The sequence below is a fragment of the Rhododendron vialii genome, chromosome 7a (assembly GCF_030253575.1).
Source record: "Rhododendron vialii isolate Sample 1 chromosome 7a, ASM3025357v1".
NCBI classification, from domain to species: domain Eukaryota; kingdom Viridiplantae; phylum Streptophyta; class Magnoliopsida; order Ericales; family Ericaceae; genus Rhododendron; species Rhododendron vialii.
The window spans coordinates 25,248,048-25,261,172 of record NC_080563.1 but is presented as its reverse complement, the minus strand read 5'-3'; the positions used below and the strand labels follow the sequence as shown (position 1 = coordinate 25,261,172).

The 13,125-nt window shown below is 40.3% G+C and overlaps 1 protein-coding gene across 8 annotated transcripts; it reads right to left on the bottom strand.

Annotated features, from left to right (window-relative positions):
• Nucleotides 1-940: 940 nt before the first annotated feature.
• Nucleotides 941-3,729, bottom strand: LOC131333102 (uncharacterized). Of its 8 annotated transcripts, XM_058367442.1 has the most exons (5): nucleotides 3,274-3,729; nucleotides 2,940-2,990; nucleotides 1,921-2,033; nucleotides 1,527-1,578; nucleotides 941-1,402 (listed from the first exon to the last, which is right to left on the bottom strand). In XM_058367442.1, the coding sequence occupies exons 3-5, from the start codon at nucleotides 1,946-1,948 to the stop codon at nucleotides 1,093-1,095; spliced, it is 390 nt and encodes a 129-aa protein (XP_058223425.1). In that variant the 5' UTR covers nucleotides 1,949-2,033; nucleotides 2,940-2,990; nucleotides 3,274-3,729; the 3' UTR covers nucleotides 941-1,092. The 8 variants fall into 8 exon arrangements, 3 of the variants coding, with proteins under 3 accessions (XP_058223425.1, XP_058223426.1, XP_058223424.1); XM_058367443.1 differs by lacking the exons at nucleotides 2,940-2,990; nucleotides 3,274-3,729 and having other exon boundaries at nucleotides 941-1,176; nucleotides 1,300-1,402; nucleotides 1,921-2,522; XR_009201709.1 differs by having other exon boundaries at nucleotides 941-1,574; nucleotides 2,940-3,729.
• Nucleotides 3,730-13,125: the final 9,396 nt, after the last annotated feature.

The following is a 13,125-nucleotide window of genomic DNA, read 5'->3' as shown; positions in this document are numbered from 1 at the left end:
TAGGGAAATTATTATTCCTTGGATAATGGACATTAGTATTTGCCAATGAACATATGATTTGACAAGACAAATCATGTCCTTAGGAAGCCATCATTTTGCTTCCAAAAGAAGCAAATTTAGCCTTGTCAAGAATGCCATCCTAAGACTAATAGCCCTAAACCTAAATTGCCCACCAAAGTCACTTTCCTAGATTTTCTCTAGATATGTAGATATATATATATATATACATTGTACTAGGGAGGGAGAGAGAGAGAGAGAGAGAGAGAGAGAGAGAGAGAGAGAGAGAGAGAGAGGGAGGCCAAGAGTGAGAGAGAGTGAAGTGTGTGCATGTGTTGGGTCACTAAAGCAAGCTACCTCTTTTACCATCTTTACACTCAAGCCAAAGTACAATGTGATAACCCATTTCTAGTCTTTTTTAAGCACACAATCCTAGCCTTAATAAGCCTAGAAATTGACTACAAACCTAGACCTAGGATTGACTAAACATGGGAAGACTACTCCTTAGCCTAGCTATCCACTACAACAGAAACGAGCTTTTGGGGCAGTTGAAATGCCCTATAAACTTACTTTATGGGGCATTTTAACTATTTGGGCATTTTGATGAAATGTCGTGTGTATCAGTGCAACAATAGGCTTATGGGGCACTTTTAGGAGCTGCAAGAAGTGGTTGAAGAGGCACACAAAACTGCCACATAAGCATATGTATTAAGGCATTTCACGGAGCTACTACAGCATGTTCGCAGTGAATGGTTAACCATGGTTAAACATCTATAGCGACATTTTAAGGTGCTGCAATAGCTTCATTAATGATGCACTTGGAACTGCCTCCATAGATTTCCTAATAGGGCACTTTTAAATGCCCCAAAAGAAGTTTTTCTTTTAAAAAAAAAATTTACTAGCTAGATGCTAATTCAATCCCATACTACTCACCAAGCATCCAAAACTAAGAATTCAACTTCTTAAACATATAAAATTGCCAATTTAAGCATACAAATACTTGGATCAAATTTATAAATACAAGATCCTGCGAATCCTACTAAGTTACAAGACAGAGAGAAATAGTCGATCAACCATATGTACAAGTCACTGAAGCTAAAAAAATGTAACACCCACGAAATCCTCTCTGCGATCGCTATCTAAATCCTCCCTGCACTCACTGTCTTCATCCTTTGATACCTGAATTGACAAACAAGGATATACAATAAGAAACACTCGCTCATCCAGAAAAGGAAATTTAAGGAGTTTTATTATCGTTGCCAAGAATTGAAGTAGATTTCTAATACCAACAACTAAACATACTAGAGACACAAATCCTTGAAGTTGTATATTATCCTCCAAGTACAAAAGTATACTTTGTAAGATATTGAATCGACTTCTAGGAAAGAATAAAAAACCAGGGAAACTAAAGAGAAAATCAGTCACATCTTCATATTCTATGCCTTTTAATAGCTATTGTAGCATACCAAACTCAATCTCAGCAAGTCTATGCTTGTCTTTCACAAATAAGGAAGCGTAAAAATAAGTACCTTGACTTGGATATCCTTGAGAAAATGATCATCGTAATCCAAAAAGAGCTTCCTTGCATAAAGAGATATACAAACTCCGTAACCAAGAAAAAACCTCACCCCATTAACCAAGAAACTGCAGGAGCAGGAGCAGGACCAGTCCAGTCAAGTGTAGATCATTGCATAAAGAAATATAAAAACTCAAAATGCACAATTATTCTAACTTCTAAGGCCTTTTGACATGGAGAGCATGCCTTCAGCCCTGGATAGATAGCAGCAATAGACCAATAGACCACTGGCAAAAATATTCTAATGTCAACTTTAAACATCATCCCCTCCTCAAGAAATCTTGCCAATATGAACTTCAGATTAACACAATTATGTGAATAGGGCTTAAAGACGGTAAGTGTCGTACCTGATGCACAAAAATTGGCCAAGACCATTCCTTCATGCCTCCCCTTGCACAGAAACTTCAAATTACGGCATCATAACATGCAAAACTAATTCGTTCTTCCGTAAGGGGTGTATCTACATGTAAACGAGTGCCAGTTGAGTAATTTACAAAGACATGCAATCTGATTTTCCAGTGTTCTCTTTCATGGAGAAGTATAGTCTGAAGTTAACATGCAAGTGAACATTTTTTTCTCTGCTGTAAGTAAACCCTTCTTTGTCCCTTCAATGTCGAAATATTGCCAAGCAACAAAACCAAATGCCAGATGTTGTGGCTTTCTTTTTTGCCAAACGATCTGAAGATAGTACCTTCCAATGAGGCTAGAGAGTAATGTGAGCGCTCCTATTTGTAACAATATTGAAGTTAAATGACAAGGGCAAAGACAAAATACGCCATCTAAAAGAAGACTCGATGAATGCGCAACTAGCTCGAATATGAAGATGTATAGAAAACAAAAGAACCATAAATAACACTAGCTCAATTAGGTATACAAGTTAGAATTAGGTTAGCTAATCAAAGTTCTTACTTCTACAGACTAACCCACGAAAGAAAAGCAACTTGAACCTGGGTCATTTGCTCTCTTCTTTGGAAATCAGCTCTCCATTTATGTATTAACATCACAAGAACACCACACCCATGAAGTTGCATAACCCAAAAAGATAAAATCTGAGCCACCTGGGCAAAGATTCCAAAATGGCAAAAAGTAATACTGAACGGATGTGCTAACGAGAGAATTAAAGGAGAAATTAAACATTGTGCAAGGATGACATTGGTAGTGTCAAAATGATGCTAGCAAAACAAAAAACTAAATGGACAGAGCTCAAGAAAACAACAACTACTATGCTTTTAAAGCTATACACTGCTTTTTCTTCATAACATAATAATGAGAATCTAAATTGATCATTTGTCCAAGAGAGACATACTTGTTAAACATGACGTGATATATCCATAAACAAATCATCAGTTATCACATTCATATGTACCTGTTGCATACCATGAATTCCGAGTACTGCTTTAGTCAAATTTGACAAGAACTGCACATTGAAGAGCAACATATAACAACTCTCAAAATCAAAATATACATGGTAGCGCATTGAAGAGCATTAAGGCCATAATCTTCAAATGAATCAAACTAAAAACCCTATGATATGTGAATGAACTAAGCAATTCAAGACCAATTTAAGTCAAGTAGTCCAAGTACCAACTACAATCTAAGCAGTACACAAAAAACTAACATAGAAAACTACGATTTTGATGCATAAAAAGCTGAAGCTCCAATTACACACCAAATATCCATAGAGAGAAGAGAGACAATACCGGAGTTGACAGAGTATTACTTTTTTGCAACCCAGGGGTTCCTGTGAAGAGCCCCATTAACAAATTGACACTAGGAGGCCAATCTTTTGTAACCCTAGGGTTCTTCAAGCCATCCCAAAATCAAATCAACCGAGAAATTAAGAGAAATCAAGCTGCATATGAAAGACTAATGAATTCATATATAAAAGCCAAAGACGACTGAAATTTCATGAATTGCATCTTAATCTCTAAGACTTCAATTTCAATAATCGCATAAAACTTTTGTACCAGAAAATACCGAGAAAAAGCAGAGGCGAACGAAAAATTAGCCATCGAAATGAGAGAAGCAAAATATCTTACAGGTTAAGGTACGCCATGGACATCGTATATATCTGAATAACCTTCGTTGATCAAATCTCTGAAACCAGATCTTCTCAATGGAAAACCCTAGAAAATAACTTCGTCTCCCCGCAAACGAATTTAGATCTGCGAAATGGAATTCGAAATTTTGAAAATCAAAGACTAAGGTCGGTTATGGAGATACACAGAGAATGGAGAGAGAGAGAGAGAGAGGGAGGGGGGGGGGGGGGGCATTCTATTATGAATTTCTGAATGGTTAAGGAAGAGCGCCAAAGTAAAAATCAGAAGCGCGCCTTCTATTCTCCTCAAATACGTACGACACCGTAGCAGATAATTAAAGGGCGTTCAAGTTTTTTTTTTTTTGAATCCGCGTTCAAGTTACGAACTGCCTTAATAACTCAATTTAATGGGGCACTTTTCGGCCGGTGCCTCGTCAGATACCTAATAAGGCATTTCTTTGTAAAATGCCCCAAGAATAGTGCTGCAAAAGGTCTATTTTGTTGTAGTGATCATTTCCTTCTTACTTTCAAGACTTACCAACCTAGGTTATAATTACATAGGATTTGCCTTTAAGACTTGGAAAATCTCTATGATTACTTAGCCTTGCATCTAGGATAGATTGACAAGGCATGGGCATGATTAAAGGTGAGATTTGACAACACAATGGAACAAATCCATGGGAGAGAGAGAGAGAGAGAGAGATATGGCCGGCCAAAGGGAGGAGAGGGAGAGACAAATTTCACTATAAATAGGACCCTTCTCTAAGCATTCAACCCACTCCTTCCAATCCTCCACCTTCTCTCTAGAAAATCCTTGTGTTCTTACTTTATTTTTCTTGTTCTTAATTGTTCTTGAGTTCTTCCTAAGTTCTTTAAGAAACTCATCCTAAAACACCATTTTGATCCATAAAGTTTAGTAGTTTTAGTCACGATCTAGTTTCGAGAGAAACCATTCTCTTTCGAAGCTACCGGAAGCATACTGTAGGAAGTCATTCCGTCCGACGCACCTAATCTCTCCGTAGTCGCCAAGAAGAAAGGTAGAATCCCTAGTCCAATAACTCTACGTATAGCATAGAACCGTATGTTGGAAAGTAGATTGTCCTTAATTCAAAGTATAAATATCCTGAACCATTTTTCTTAATTAGATAAAGTTATCTATCGTTTAGTTTCATTAAGTAGATAAGGTTATCTACCATTTAGTTTTTCAAATAGATAAGGTTATCTATTGTTTATAATAGTCGGAAATGCATAAATGTCGGCAAGTGTATCTTGCTAATGGAAGTATGAGCATGTTGAACAGAAGACTTTTACTCTAATAAACATGTGTTGTTTTAAACTTCTCACAAAGAAAGAATGGTCTTCGAAAGATGTAATTTAACACTTGATTAGTAGTATTCGGATTTTGATCTTTAGGATGGATATGAGCATGTACGCATGAATTGCTTTTATTACTTGTGATAAAGCTTAAGTGATTTTCACTCCAATGGCGTCCGTATATGTGGCGTTATGCTTAAGTTGTGATTTGAGCATGATTAAGAATATAGAGTTGGATGACCTTGCTAGTTTAGTTTCAAGATTACAATGAATGATTTAAGATTACGTATGTGGAAAGTCCTACCATGGAGTCATTGCATGAAAACGAGACACAAAAATCAAGGAGGTAGAAACATGACACTTGGGGTGTGTTTAAGGCAATGTGTGATTTTAAAACCCCAATGTGGCCGGACTTGCCCATTGTGTGGTAGGTGTGTGTAAAGAAATGATTTTGAAAGCCCAATGAGAACCCGAAGCGGCGGAACCATTGTGGTATACTTGGGACCCCGGAGCGGCAGAACCGAGGGATTATCTTGAAATCCCAATGGGAACCCGAAGCGGTGGAACCATTGTGGTATACTCGGGAACCCAGAGAGGCGGAACCGAGGGATTTTTTTTTAAAAACCCAAATGGGAACGGCGGAACCATTGTGGGATACTCGGAAACTCGGAGCGGCAGAACCGAGGGTTTTGAATTGTGGATTGGTTATCCATGGAGAGGAGCCAATGCCAAATTACATGTTTTTGTGTGCCAATGGGAACTCGGCGCGACGGAACCATTGTGAGGATACTCGGGAGACCGGCGTGGCAGAACCGAGGTTAGGTGTGTTTAAAATGATTTTGGAAATATTGATTTGGTTTATGAAAGTGGAAAATGGTGACATAGTATACGACGAGTCGTGAAGGAGAAACTCAGAAATCATGGACACCAACGATAGTTGAATAATGAATATGAATGTGTCATTGTGCTTGTACAATGTATATTACGATCCTCTATTTGTAATTTAAGGGTTAGAGGGTATGGGTTATTCTATTGAGCCTTCGTAGCTCACGGTGTTACCTTTGGTGACCCTGACATATTATATGGGTGGCGACACCGGTATAATGTGTCAGATCTTATAAATGAACAGGGTGAACTTTACACCTGTGAAGCTTTTGGAGCCGAGGAGCAGGCCAGAATGGAAGAAGAGGCGGAGCAGTAGATAGGAACCCTAGTTTATCCCTCCTTTTGTTGAATAAAAGAATTCTTTGTGATTTATGTTATAATATTGAGCTAGACTCCATTTAATTTTCAATGAAATTGTCCATTTAACGTTTTCAAAATTCGGGGTGTTACAACTTGGTATCAAAGCTTTAGATTTAAAACCTCGGCCATGGGTAGAATGGGTAGAACCACAAGATAGTTGGACCGTTGCATAAACGTGAATTGAGTTTAAGTTTACTGTCCCAAATTGGGTGGAATTCTGACAAAAGAATCTTCGGATTGAAGCAAGGTGTGGAAATTGGTAGTACCACCAAGCTGGGAATTCCCGAACAATTGGACGATGACTCAAATCAAGGTTCGAGTGTGGAACTTAGAAACTCAAAAGCGGGTTTGGTGTCAATCTCTATCTTTAAATATCACTAATTGAGGTTTAAAATTATTTCCCTATAGATGAACCACCTAGTCAACCTGGTAGCTGGAGCTCGCCAATTCAGGGACACCGTAGAAACCATGATGACCCAACTGACTGAGGATCCCAACAACATTGCTGCTATACTAGCAGAAATCCGAGATTTCAAAAAGTGCAGCAGAACACCCCTATCCCCGTTAAAGAAGACCCCTGGTTTCCTGAAATGTTCCAAATCTTGTATGCCTTCCATGGGTTCTTTGGTGCTTTACCCCCGATGGAAAACTTTGAGGTTGGAGTTAAGAAGGAAGAAGTCGATGGGGACCAGGACGCCAATGAGGTGACCGAGGAGGAAGACCTGTTACGTGGAGGGAATCTCAAAGAAGACGAGACCCCAAAAGCCGAGGACGCCAATTAGGCATACCTTAGGCCGACCTAGGAGCAATTGTAATCCTTCAGGATGTAAGATGTCGGGAACTAGGATCACTTTAGTCTGTCTAAGAATTTCCTAAGCTATACTCTTCCTATGTTGATAATAAAAGGCTTATTTCAGTTACTACTTATTATTATATGTTACTTAGTCACTATTTATGTACACGATTATCCTTGTCCCTACTTGCCATTATAGTGGAACTCTATGCTTATAATTTCCTGCTTATTACAAAAAGCTTGCTTGTATTAAGAGAGTACTGTTGCATACTACTTGATAAACTACTTTCGACTTTTGAAAGAAACACCCTTTGCAAAAGGAAAATTGTTTAAGTAGACTAAAACCCCCTTAAAATTCTACTCGTAGATGGTGAACCGACACAACGGAGTAGGACACGGTAATGGAAGATCCTCAAAAGCAAATCCCAACTTAGCCCAAATCATCAGAGCGTTCTTCACCGCCTTGAACACTAACCGCCAAAATCAAAACCATAACGACGGACCCATGAACCGAACTCAAGCAATGAACGAGTTCTGCAAACATCGACCTTCAACCTTCCACGGAGACACCAACCCCGTCGTAGCGGAGACGTGGCTGAATGAAGTCAAGATGATCCTTAGGACGATTACCCAAGACGGAGACCATGTGGCCTTGACCACATACCAATTGAAGGGAGAAGCCCGCTATTGGTGGGACCTGATGGAAGCAACCCATACCATAGCCACCATGGCCTTTGCTGAGTTCGAAACCCTGTTTCTCGACAAGTACTTTCCCACGCCTCTTCGCTTAGCCAAGGAACAAGTGTTCCTGAACCTAAAATAAAGAACGATGATGGTCACCCAGTACGCGGCCAAATTCGAAGAACTGTCCCGCTACGCCATAAACTCCATACCTACTGAAGACAAAAAGGCAAGAAGGTTCGAGTGGGGGTTGACAACTGCTCGAAAGGCCGTAGTAGCCCAAGCTTTTACACTTATGTGGAAGTCGTGAAGTGTGCACTCCGGTTAGAGAGTGAGGAGACTGACTTCAAAACCCGATGGAGGAAGGCGACAGGTAGCACCGGTAGACCAATCCGAACCCAACCACCCAACAACAACCATGGACCCTACCCTACCAGACCCTTCACCCCGTCACAGAACAACCAACCCTGGAGGACTGGTATCCCCAGAAATTGCAAACCAAAGAGAGGTGGTCAAGACATTGCAACAGTTCAGTGTTTCAACTGCCAGGCTATGGGTCACTATAAGTGTGACTGCCCCTAACTTCAAAGAGAAAGGAATGAGAACTTTGGAAATCAGAAAGCTCAACAACCTGGATCGACCGATTTTGTGAGACAAAATCTTGGAGGTCCATTGTAGCAGCAGAACGGGCAAAGCAAGGGAAAGCAGCCCATGGGAGTCCAGCAAGGCACTGGAGGGCGTATTTTTGCACTACAGACTGAGGAACAAGAGCATAGTCCCTCTGTGATCCACGGTACGCTACTATTATATAGTACCCGTGTACAAGTCTTGTTTGACCCTAGGCATCACATTCATTTATCTTTACTGCCTACGTAACTGCATTAGCTCTAAAAACAGAACCCCTAAGTATGTGTATGAAAGTAACATCACCATTTGGGGGGAGCATAGTTGTTAGTCTAGTGTGTAAAGGGTGTGAACTGGGAGTAGCCAACCTGCGCCTAAACTACGATCTTAGAATGATCGACATGCCGGATTTTGACATAATCCCAGGGATGGACTGGCTATCGGCACATCGAGCAGTCATAGACTGCCATCAGAAGATAGTGACAACTTATACAGTAGAAGGGAGTCGTTTCCTTTTAAGGGGGATGGACGGACGGCAAGTTCGGCGAGGAAAAGATCGCAGTGGCAGAACCAACTATTTGGATGGCTCGCTAGTCTCCAATTGGAAGAAGCCGACAGAATGGAAGTGGGATTACCACACATCGTTGCCGATGTTTTCCCCGAAGAACATCCTGGCTTACCCCCCCAAAGAGAGATAGACTTCTCCATAGAACTCCAACCGGGAACGGCACCCATCTCTATGGCACCGTACCGAATAGCCCTTGCAGAACAAAAGGAGCTCAAGACCCAATTAAAGGAGCTGTTTTGTTAGGCCGAGTACGTCAGCATGGGGAGCGCCGGCATTATTCGTGAAGAAGAAAGAAGGAACTTTTCGACTATGTATCGACTATAGAGGGAAAACCAAGTCACAGTCAAGAACCGATATCCAATGCCTAGGATCGATGATCTCCTTGATCAATTGAGAGGAGCGACTTGTTTCTCCAAGATCGATCCTCGATCAGACTATCATCAATTAAGGATCCGACATAAGGATTTCGCTAAGACAGCCTTTAGTACGAGATATGGACACTACAAGTTTGTAGTGAAGCCATTTGGGCTGACCAACGCTCCGGCAGTATCCATGTGTCTCATGAACAAGATTTTCCAGCCCTACTTAGACAAATCTATAGTGGTGTTCATTGATGACATTTGGATATACTCTATCAATAAGGAGGAGCACGAAGGACACCTTCGGATAGTATTACAAGTACTCTGAGATAGCCAACTTTATGACAAGACAAGTAAATGTGAGTTCTAGCAAGAAGTGGTTAAGTTCTTGGAGGAACATAGGATCCATGGACAGAATCACGGTGGACGAAAGTAAGGTCGAACCTGTATTGAATTGGAAGCAGCCGTACCTCTGAAACTATCGTTAGAAGTCGACGCTGCCGAAGGCTCATTTTCCCCGTGACTGCATAGGTTCTTTCAGTGCCTTTGCTAATAATATCTGAGTTTGTAAAATATCGTAAGGCTTACTTGCTGATGTTCGATTTTCCCCTGAATAAGGATGAAGTACTTACGCCTTACGATTATAAGGTTATTCTGCTCAAGTGAATCCATTGTTTCCTAGTTTTGGAAATGGGTTTAATATCGTTAGGTGAGGAGGCATGCTGATTCGACAGGGTCGTGCCAAGGAAACGTTGTGGGCTACGGGAGCCCATGATGATTTGGTAGAAGTTTTGCATTTGACATTGGCATTTACAATGGAAACTTCATCAAAGGCGTACAACGAGGCAAGTTATTCGACGGCTGAAGAAACTTCAACCCTGTTTTGTTAAGCAGGTGATGAGTCTTAATTAACAAAACATGCAGAGGTTTTGTGATAGATGCTTGAAACGCAGTCGTCTTACTCCAAGATACTTCTAGGACCTGTCGGAGCCTTAGACAGTGGCCATGTGATGCCAAAGCATTTTTGGGCATTTTCAGACTAGTTTAGTGACGAGGTCTGATCCATAGTCACGCACCAATTTCGAGGATGAAATTATTTTAAGGGGGATAGTTTGTAACGACCCTGATTTTTGGTAAATAAAAATTTCGTTAAATATTTGAATTTTATTTTTAATTACTTGGATTGCTTTTAAAATTTCTTTTTAATTTCTAATAATCCGTTATAATTAGATTTAAGTCCTTTAAAATTATATTTCTTGACTAAGAAACCTACATGCCTAGTAAAGTTAGTTTCTAACCGATTAGTTGGAGAACCGAACTACCAATTCACCGAGTTACAATTTCCTAACCCTAGATGGACGTTTTTGACCGTCTTTGAGCCTTATGAACCCCTCCAACCCTAATTGAACCTTTTAGACTTAGAGAGGTCATCATTACACCCATCACTAGTAATATCAAGGCCATACCATCATCATTATCTCTTTAACCATTGGATAATATTTGTTAGGGAAATTATTATTCCTTGGATAATGGACATTAGTATTTGCCAATGAACATATGATTTGACAAGACAAATCATGGCCTTAGGAAGCCATCATTTTTCTTCCAAAAGAAGCAAATTTAGCCTTGTCATGCATGCCATCCTAAGACTAATAGCCCTAACCAAAAATTGCCCACCAAAGTCACTTTCCTAGATTTTCTCTAGATATGTAGATATATACATATACACACACACATTGTACTGGGGAGAGAGAGAGAGAGAGAAAGAGAGAGAGATAGAGGGGGGGAGAGAGAGAAAGAAAGAGAGAGAGAGAGGCTGAGAGGAGAGAGAGAGAGAGGGAGGCCAAGAGTGGGAGAGAGAGAGAAAGAGTGAAGTGTGTGCATGTGTTGGGTCACTCAAGCAAGCTATCTCTTTTACTATCTTTACACTCAAGCCTAAGTACAATGTGACAACCCATTTCTAGTCTTTTTCAAGCACACAATCCTAGCCTTAATAACCCTAGAAATTTACTACAAACCTAGACCTAAGATTGACTAAACATGGGAAGACTACTCCTTAGCCTAGCTATAATTTCCTTCTTACTTGCAAGACTTACCAACCTAGGTTATAATTACCCAGTATTTGCCTTTAAGCCTTGGAAAATCTCCATGATTACTTAGCCTTGCAGCTAGGGTAGATTGACAAGGCATGGGCATGATTAAGGGTGAGATTTGACAACACAATGGAACAAATCCATGAGAGAGAGACAGAGAGAGATATGGCCGGCCAAAGGGAGGAGAGGGAGAGACAAATTTTTCTATAAATAGGACCCTTGTCCAAGCATTCAACCCACACCTTCCAATCCTCCAACTTCTCTCTAGAAAATCCTTGTGCCCTTACTTTATTTTTCTTGTTCTTGAGTGTTTTTGAGTTCTTCCTAAGTTCTTCAATAAACTCATCCTAATACACCTTTTCGATCCATGAAGTTTAGTAGTTTTAGTCACGATCTAGTTTTGAGAGAAACCTTTCTCTTTCGAAACTACCGGAAGCATACCGTAGGAAGTCATTCCGTCCGACGCACCTAATCTCTCCGTAGTCGCCAAGAAGAAAGGTAGAATCCCTAGTCAAATAACTCTACGTATAGCATAGAACCGTATGTTGGAAAGTAGAATGTCCTTAATTCAAAGTATAAATATCCTGAACCATTTTTCTTAATTAGATAAAGTTATCTATCGTTTAGTTTCATTAAGTAGATAAGGTTATCTACCATTTAGTTTTTCAAATAGATAAGGTTATCTATCGTTTATAATAGTCGGAAATGCATAAATGTCGGTAAATGTATCTTGCTAATGGAAGTATGAGCATGTTGAACAGAAGACTTTTACTCTAATAAACATGTGTTGTTTTGAACTTCTCACAAAGAAAGAATGGTCTTCGAAAGATGGAATTTAACACTGGATTAGTAGTATTTGGATTTTGATCTTTAGGATGGATATGAGCATGTATACATAAATTGCTTGTATTACTTGTGATAAAGCATAAGTGATTTTCACTCCAAGGGCGTCCGTACATGTGGCGTTATGCTTAAGTGGTGATTTGAGCATGATTAAAAATATAGAGTTGGATGACCTTGCTAGTTTAGTTTCAAGATTACAATGAATAATTTAAGATTACGTATGTGGAAAGTCCTACCGCGGAGTCGTTGCATGAAAATGAGGCACAGAAATCAAGGAGGTAGAAACATGATATTTAGGGTGTGTTTAAGGCAAGGTGTGACTTTGAAACCCCACTATGGCCGGACTTGCCCATTGTGTGGTAGGTGTGTGTAAAGAAATGATTTTGAAAGCCCAATAAGAACCCGGAGCGGCGAAACCATTGTGGTATACTCGGGAACCCAGAGCGGCGGAACCGAGGGATTATCTTGAAAGCCCAATGGGAACCCGGAGTGGCGGAACCATTTTGGTACACTCGGGAACCTGGAGCGGCGGAACCGAGGGATTTAAAAAAAAAAACCCAAATGGGAACCCGGAGCGGCAGAACCGAGGGTTTTGAATTGTGGATTGGTTATCTGTGGAGAGGAGCCAATGCCAAATTCCATGTTTTTGTGTGCCAATGGGAAGCCGGCAAGGCGGAACCATTGTGAGGATACTCGGGAGATCGGCGCGGCGGAACCGAGGTTAGGTATGTTTAAAATGATTTTGGAAATGTTGATTTGGTTTATGAAAGTGGAAAATGGTGACACAGTATACGACGAGTCGCGTAGGAGAAACTCAAAAATCATGGACACCAACAATAGTTGAATAATGAATATGAATGTGTCATTGTGCTTGTACTATGTATATTATGATCCTCTGTTTGTAATTTAAGGGTTAGAAGGTATGGGTTATTCTATTGAGCCTTCGTAGCTCACGGTATTACCTTTGGTGACCATGACATATTATATGGGTGGC